At 40.0% G+C, this 8,492-nt stretch overlaps 1 protein-coding gene across 1 annotated transcript; it reads right to left on the minus strand.

Moving 5' to 3' along the window:
- Nucleotides 1-2,091: 2,091 nt before the first annotated feature.
- On the minus strand, nt 2,092-8,015 carry rab20 (RAB20, member RAS oncogene family). The gene is made up of 2 exons (XM_015014816.1): nt 7,551-8,015; nt 2,092-3,124 (listed from the first exon to the last, which is right to left on the minus strand). The coding sequence occupies exons 1-2, from the start codon at nt 7,738-7,740 to the stop codon at nt 2,523-2,525; spliced, it is 792 nt and encodes a 263-aa protein (XP_014870302.1). The 5' UTR covers nt 7,741-8,015; the 3' UTR covers nt 2,092-2,522.
- Between the last annotated feature and the right edge of the window lie 477 nt (nt 8,016-8,492).

Genomic DNA, 8,492 nt, shown 5'->3' on the forward strand with positions numbered 1-8,492 from the left:
GACCACAAAGTACAGCTGAACCAAAGATGCTTCTGTTTAACTGCGTATTTCTGTGGCTGAGCTACAGCAGCCCCACCTTGAAGCCACTAACACTGCCTCCCAGCCAGCTGAGGGTCTATTTTTTTACATACCCTGCATCATTTTATTTGCCTGTATAAAGCTTATTTTTCTATATTTACAGCAACCTGTGCTCTTTTTTTTTTAAATGCATGTATCAACTGCTGTTAGCTCATCTGTTTTTCATATGTTCACAAAATGCACTGACTCTGTTTAGACATTTAAATAAAATAAATTTGACCCTCTTTCCATGCGTTTCAATGCATAGTATTGTTAGAAAATATTTTACTGCACTCATATTTTGCTTCTAAGAAACCAGACCTAAATAAAACATGTCAGGACAGGACAAACTCCATCATTCAAGACGTAGCAATTATAGCTAACTGATTTTGCTAGTATTTGCATGCGAGTCGTGAACATTTTTAGTTTTTTTTTCTGTAAGCTACTGATATTTCTCCTAAATTTAAATTGAGATATAATTTTGAGTAACTAATTGCAGAAAATGAGTGTCACAATAGAATACCTACTTCCATTTCCTACTTGCAAAACCACCTTGTAATTATTTTTCGCAAATTATGGGGGATTTGCTTTTAATTTGTTGTTGCTGTGTTCTGCAACAACACAGTTTGCTCCTTTACAAATTATGTTCCTGCTTTTTTTTGTCAACAAACAAGACAAAGATTATCTGAATAAAAGCAAAACAGTTTTCAAAAGATTATTTCCTGTATTGAGGAAAAACTGTTATTCAAATCAACCTGAATTTATGTGAAGCCTCAGCCCTGTAAACCTTTGTGCTACAATTTTAACTGGAGTGCCAAAATGTTCTGCATGATCGTTTTAATTCCGCCATGTTGAAGGACTTTTGCACAAGAGTGCTCACACTCCATCACTTCAGTCAAATTTAAGTCCAGATTTTCTGTAAACCATCTGCAACTTGTTTTCTTTTGCTTTCTACCCATTCAAAGGCGGGTTCACTCGCGTGCATTGGATCAGTGTCCAACTGCATAACACAACTGTGCTAAATCTAAGGTTATGAATTGACAGCTGGACATTATACTTCCAGATTGTCTGACAGAAAGCAGGATTTATGGTTCCATCAGTCTTTCTAAGTCATCCAGGTTATAACCACACTGCCAACACCATGTTTGGGGGTAGACGCCAGTCCCAAAGCAAATACTTCTTCACAGCATTTCATTTTATTTTGGTTCTGACCCCTATTTGGGTCAGATTATAATCCATCCACCTAAAATGTTGGGAGTGGTTTCCTGCTGGCAGATACCATTTACTGGAGTCAAACTACTACTGACGGTAGTGCATAGAAAGCTGTTTTAAATAGAATCAGATATTAACACTTGGTTGAGAGAAACATTACACTATAGATGGTGTTTACACATAGCAGCTGAGCCAGTTTCTTGGGTCAAGACTTAACCTGGTTAACCGTTAACCTGTCATTGTGAATGACAAACTGTGAATGACAGGTTAAGTTTGTTAACATCTCCAGGAGGAGTGTCTTAATGCTGTCAATCACACTTGTGTACGAGCTGCTTATTGTGCTAGTGGCAGATAAAGTATCATTACAGGAAAACTGTTCATCCACTGTCATTTAAAAAAAAAGGAAGCATGTCTAGCTAGCTGGACCAAGAGAATAGAGAAATGAGAGACACTTTGAGACTCCTGGGCACCACTAAAGATCAAATCTGATGGTATCCATGATGCGGTCATTTACCTCTTCACGTCTAATATAGCTGTGCCAAGTAAAACAAACATGACAGACCATAAAACGGGGTCAAAGTTCAGAGAGCTAAAGCAGAGTCTCTAAAGTGGGTCAAATGCTCTACTTCAGCTCTAAAACAAATAAAAAGGTCAAATTCACATGAATACAATGTCATTTGATTCAATATTTTCATTCTTCTGATGAAGTTACATATCCAAGAATGAAGACAAACCTGAAAATAAATTTTTTATTACATTTTATATAAAATTATATTTTAAAAAATTAAACACTTATATTTTCATCATTCAAATATAAAGACAAACATCAATATTTATAAAAAAATGTTTAAAATGGTTAAAGTGAAATGTGATCAAGATTGTATAATAAATGAAATGAATGATTAGTGCAGTTCATTTAGTGGCAGTACGTAGTAAAACATTTACAGCAGTAATTTACTTTCTTTTCTTAATGTGTTTTTTTTTTGGGCCACAGGCACATCTTTGGAATATTAAACCATAGTTTGAGTTATTAAACTAGGAAGTCTATTTCCCTTCCTATTAAAATGTCTCTGCCCAAACTGAATCTACACTCACATACATCTTCACATCATTGGGAAATGTGTTTGCTATCGAGTCACAGTCAAGGCAAACGCAAAACAGTACCGTCACAGTGTGGATTTAATGCTCAGTCAAACACGGCGACTGATTAAAAACGAGTCTGCAGCTGGGAGCCTCGTTGGTGCTTCAGATCTCTAACAGCAGTTGGATTTGCCCCGCTTCCCGCTGACCTGCCTCCAGTCCTCCAGATCGACGGTCGGAGACGCCTGGTTCTCTTGTCTCTTCCTCAGGATGGCGGGCACCGCCAGATCGAACAGCGTCTCAAACAGGACGTCCACGTTGTACCCGGTCTTGGCGCTCGTCTCGAAGCACATCTTGTCTGCCGGGAGGCTGCTTTTCTCGTCCAGGCCTTTGTATCGCAGTATTCTCCCGTAAAGGGCCACCGCGTCCTCCCGCGCCACCTGCTTGTGAAGCAGCATATTGGAGAGGGAAGTGGGGGACGCGGGAGGGGTGGGAGAGGCGGACAACACGTGTGTTTCTGTCCTCCCCTCCTCGCACTCGGTTCGGTCCTCGGGGAGTCCGTCCGAGTCCTGGCAAAGGTGGGCTTTGGAGTCAGTCAGGTCGGCCTTGTTTCCCACCAAGGCGAAGATGCAGTCGTGGTTGGCGGTATCGGTGAGAGACAGGAAGCGCTCCTCCAGCTCAACGAGGCTCTGCCAGTTAGTGACGTCGTAGGTCAGGATGATGGCGGCTGCTCCTCGGCAGTACATGGAGCCCAGACCGTGGAACTGCTCCCGACCTGGAAAGACGGGAAAAGTTACCGCTTTTACCAACGTTACCTCAGTCAGACTGGATCAAGAGCATCTGAACAGAGAATCGGAAATCCAGTTACCGATTCTCAATCACATTTAGGTTTGGACTTTGGCTGGACCATTTTAATATGAATATATCCTGTCATAGAAAACATCCCATTCAAGTGTAGCGAGTTTTTTGAGGTTTCCATCAGGTTTTCTTCTAGTATTGTCCTGTATTTAGCTCCATTCATCGACCCAACTAGCACTGAAAACCAATCCTACTACAAAGTGTTCATAGACTTTCGTTAGCAGTCAAAATTGAAATATCCAAGAATATTAAGGCATTTTGAACAACTGTTGGATTAGTTTGGATATAATACTGCAAACAGGTTTAACTTTAAGTAGCGTATTTTGCTAGACAATCGAGTCCTTGTTCCTCAATGTGGATCAATTTGTTTGGTGTAAACAGTCCTGGAAAAACCATCTGCAGCACTTTATTTGAAGAAAAAGCTGTGAAGTCTTTGTCAGGCCACGCAGACCTAGCAATTTGTCTTTTTTCCTGAGGGAAACTGAAGAATCTTAGCAAGAGAAGAAAAAGGGATTGACCGAAGGCCTTTCAAACAGAAGACGCTTGAGCTGCTTCAGCAGAAATCTAGCTTTCTTTTAATGTTAACCCCTCAAACCTATAACAGCAAAGTAAGGGATAAAGCCAGAAAATTTGAGTCAAATAAGGACCATTTTTTTGTTGTTGTTTTTTTACAAGCAGTGTAGTGGAAAGACAAAGAGTGTTTTATGCAAAACAGTCAGCAGCTTAAAACCAAAAAAAAGCTTTTTAGTCGGGACGTGAAGGGGAACATTGTGTGTACGAACACATTTCTCTGGGAATGTTTCATTTAGTTGTTTCGTAATTCAATATGCCCAGCTACAACAAATGGGGTTTAAACAATAGAGTAGTGATCAGTCACATATTTTTGGACAAAAATAACCCTGTACAGTGAAGCCCCGGTATTTGCAGGACTTAGAGAACCTCAGCCGCCTGCGAATAGCTAAAATCAGCAAATACTTAAGATATCCTTATAACTGCCAATTTTAATAGTTCAAACACCAAATATACCTTATTATGAATTAATGCACACAGTGGAAACAGTCTTAGCACAGTAGCAAAAGCTAATAGCTGCAGTTTTCCTTATTTTCGCTCTTGGCGTTACAGTCAATCAGCAGTAAGGAAAATAAATGGTGCTCATGAATAAAGACCAGCCAAAAAGAAGTGAAGCATCTAGGTATTTCAGCTTGCCAAGCAGGATTTCCTGTCCAGTATCATAGATATGCCTTACAAAAACTATCTAAAGAGAAGGGAGTTTCCAGAAACAATTTGGAGTTCTGTTTCACCAAAAAAATGTACAAATACTGAACTCCAAATAGTCGTGTGTCCACTGCAGTTGAATAAAGATGGATCGTTTCTTAGTTTGGCTTCATTTGAACTGAAATCCAAGCAAATAAACAAACAAGTTAGAAACTATGCATCATACTTGACCCCCCAAAAAACAAGGGAAAAAAACCATGTTGCTCTGGCATCATGGAAAGTTTACGATGGTAAATGTTAGTGGCCTTGGTTTACCTTGATACTGCTAACCAGTCAATATTTCATCTGGACAGAGGTGAAATTGTGCCAGTGACACCACATTCACTAAAATCTGAAATGAAGCCAATTTTCTACCTACAAATTCAACATAACACATATGGGATTTTTTTTTAAACTGTCAGCTTTATGACCAAGAGAAGTGTGTCGTATTTGTGGAAATACTGCTGTGTGTGTGAAACTTTGGAAAAGACAGGATGGAGCAGGGAGAGCCACGACTCATCATGTGACTGAAGAGGAACTGGGTCGAGTTTCTTTTTAAAAGCCAGGCCTGAACATCACACTTGAACTGCAAAAAAAAACAGGGGTAAATGTCGCTGGGTGCAATGTGACTGATGGCCGTCCAAAAACTACCATGACCCCTCCGTCTGCTGCTTCTGCTTCCACAGCTCTGTGGTCGGTGCTGATGGATATGCAACAATAGCTTTACTAAACGGTGATTCAATAGCGCTGATCTGGCATTTCCCGGCCATGTTGTGTGGACAGACGCAGCGTGGGACCACAGAGGTCACAGACTGAAGGGACACAGGCAGGAAATGGCTCAATGGTGACAAGGCCAGTTTGTCCCTTATCTCTGTGGCTCACTAGCTCAACTGAAGCTAGAATGGTTTTCTATTAATCATATTTACACAACACTGGAATGCCATTCTGAGATTATCATGAAGAAGCAATATCCAGGTCAAGGCAAGAGGACAAGGTGAATAAAAGCCGATAAAACCTTAAAAAAAGAAAGAAAAAGCCGGCATGGTCTCTTCATAAATCACAAGTGTTTTAGGTCCTAGATAAAGATCTACAGTAGTTGAAGAGCAGGTCGTAGTCTTCATCAACCCTCACACTTTCTTACTGTAAAGGAAAGTCATGCAGGTGTTTAACAGAAGCTTGGTTGATTTTCACACCTTTGCGACGGTAGATAAAAACAGTTTCACATGCAAGTATCAGCTGATCTACTATCACAAATAAAATTAAAAAAATTAAGGAAATCGAGGCTGATTTATCGGTGCAGCCCTACTTTTCTTTATTGTCTGCCAAGATATGATGCTCAGCTGACTGTGACGGTGAAATAGCAAACATAAGATCAGTGATGCTTTGCTAACAATGTGAACTCTGTATTTCCGAATGTTTTTGTCCGACCTTCCACAAAATGTTATCTGAAAATAAACCAACTATCAGAGACCACATATGGTTGCACTCTACCACCGGAGCTGTAGAGTCAAAACACAACACATCATAACCAGATTTCAATGAAATCCGTCAGTCCGGAAGCAGACTGACAGACTGGTTTGGTTTTCAATCAAACCACTGATGAAATCAAGCTTGGCTTTGATCATACCCAAACTGATAAAACATCTTAGAGCAACTGAAAAGTGTTCAGATTTTTCATGCATTAAAAGCAGATAGAGGTCATCAATTTCTGAAGGCTCTCCTTCAAAAGGCACCAACAATTGTTGAATTAAAAGCAGATGGGGGAGTATGTGAACAGATGCGAACCCACACAGTGATGGAAAATGCTTTGACTGGGTCACATTACTACAACATTGAGCAACACGGCACATGACGGGCAAAACAGTGATTCTAGTACACATCAAGCAGGAAGGACTGAAATTACTTCACGAGTAGTATGACTGATTAGCATTCTGACCAAAAAAAAAAAAGCAACAAATAAAAAAAGAAGAGAAACAATTGTGCTACATCATGATAACACATATTTGACTTTGGATGAAGCAGGATGTAAAGAGTTCACCAAAATAAAACATTTATCAGTAACTTTTGACTCCAAGTATCAAACCAAAAGACGAAGTTGTGACAAAGCAGAAACTAAAAAAAAAAGTCTCGAGTAATGATAAAAACTAAACTATTTATATCAGCATATCTGAGAGAGTACGAATGACTGTAAACTCTTTTTTTTTTTAACGCAACAGACAACCTAAACTTGAATTTTGTGTTAAGTGATGGTCTGGAAAACACCTTTACTACAAACTCAAACTGAATTAGTTCAGACACTTACTGGCACATCAAACTCTCAGAACCGATAAAACGTTTTGTCACACCACATCTATGTTTTAAAGTCTTTACCAGAGAAAGTGCATAAATGATCCAAAGTTTCTCTGGTAACAGCACCACTCTTTCCCCCACCTGTTGTGCACAATACTTGTCATGTGGGTAAAATACGGATATTACACTTTCCCTGTAAAATGTGGCTATTTGGAAAGGTTTTCGGTTGAAAAACATGGACAGAAATGGTGTGGAATCTAATAAAGCGTTTATATGGCAGTGCAGTTTGGGGTAGAAATAGTTGGGGATGTTTAAAATAACAGATAAAGTGTTAAAAGTAAATATTGTAATGATTTAAAATGATATTTTCTTAAAGTTACAGCTTGAGAATCTATCACGGTGCAACTTTGATAGTTAGAAAAGCCCATCTATCTACTCAAACATGCAATAAAACCTAATCTTTATTCTTGTGTGTGTGTGTGTGAGAAAGCTGGTATCTGGCTGGCTGGACCTCATTGTGTTGGATTATCGGATTGTTTTCCTCCTGTCTGACCTGAAAAGATTGGATTGTGCAAGGCTTTGCATGAGCAGCTCTGGTTGTTCCTAACAGCCACGGGGAAAGCTTCCAGGCCACCGTTCCCATGAAGCAGGCCGCCTGGCTGTGATCACTGAGCGGTCACATGCTGCTGATTGCCTCGGGTGGCGACAGCATGTTTCCTCAGGTAAGCATTGATAATGAAGCACACACAAACTAGCCACGTCAAAAAAACAACAACAAAAAAAACAAGCGGATGTATTACCGGCTGTGTCCCAGATTGATATGTTGTACGGTCCCCACTGTTTGAGGAAAAAAGCCCCTCCGACGGTGCTAATGGTGTCTTTGAACTTCCTCTCCATGTATCTGTGGAGCAGCGACGTCTTCCCCACGTTCATGTCGCCCAGGAAAACAAGCTTCACGTCGGGCTTCTTCATCTTCGACAGGTCGGGCATGGTGATGGTCTTCAGTCTACAAGTGTTATCTATTTATTTTCAAACTCCGACGAGGAGACGCGGTCTAACTCAGGAAAATAACCCCACGAAAGTACCGAATTTCTGCAACGAAAAGCATTTTATGAATAAAAATAAAAGCTGTTTCTTCTTCACTGTGTGACAGTTACACTTCAGCACATTCCTGCTGAGTGAGTCTGAACTTCAAAAAAGTAACTGAGGTGAAACAAGAAGGAGGTGGGGAACCAAAGAGCGAGGAGGAGTTTTTTCTCCCACGGTACTGTCTTACAGGCTCAATTAACAGAATCCGGCGTCTTTTAAAGCTACCATCCAGTGGTGATTTTCTCTTTGTTTTTAATACCTTGTACACTAACAATATGACTGCAGTCAAGTAATAAAGTATTCATTTAAACTGCAGGACGTTATAGAAATACAATAGGTTTTTAAATCACACAGAAGGTGACAACTCCTTTGCGTTTTTGGGGTGATGACATTACAAAAGTGAAAAATTATTCATCAGATGTCATATACGACCAATGTGACAGTCAAGCATATTTCAGGAACACGTGAAGTTCTAGGAAACAACTTTTAGTAGACCTTAGCAGGCACCTTGGGAGTCGGTGAAGTACCAGAAACATTAATAATACTAATATATATATATATAAACATAAACGTCCTCATCCTGGCCGCCCAGGAACAGGCCCTAAACACCAGAGCAATAGAGGCTCAGATCTACCACACCAGACAAGAACCAA

Source organism: Poecilia latipinna, unplaced genomic scaffold (genome assembly GCF_001443285.1).
Source record: "Poecilia latipinna isolate Pla-1442-1.1 unplaced genomic scaffold, P_latipinna-1.0 Scaffold1849, whole genome shotgun sequence".
In the NCBI taxonomy this organism is placed as follows: Eukaryota; Metazoa; Chordata; class Actinopteri; order Cyprinodontiformes; family Poeciliidae; genus Poecilia; species Poecilia latipinna.

Coding starts and splice junctions, on each gene's coding strand:
- rab20 (XM_015014816.1), bottom strand. CDS start 7,740: ATGCCCGACCTGTCGAAGATGAAGAAGCCCGACGTGAAGCTTGTTTTC. Junction 3,125..7,550: donor ATCAATCTGGGACACAGCCG/GTAATACATCCG, acceptor CCGTCTTTCCAG/GTCGGGAGCAGTTCCACGGT.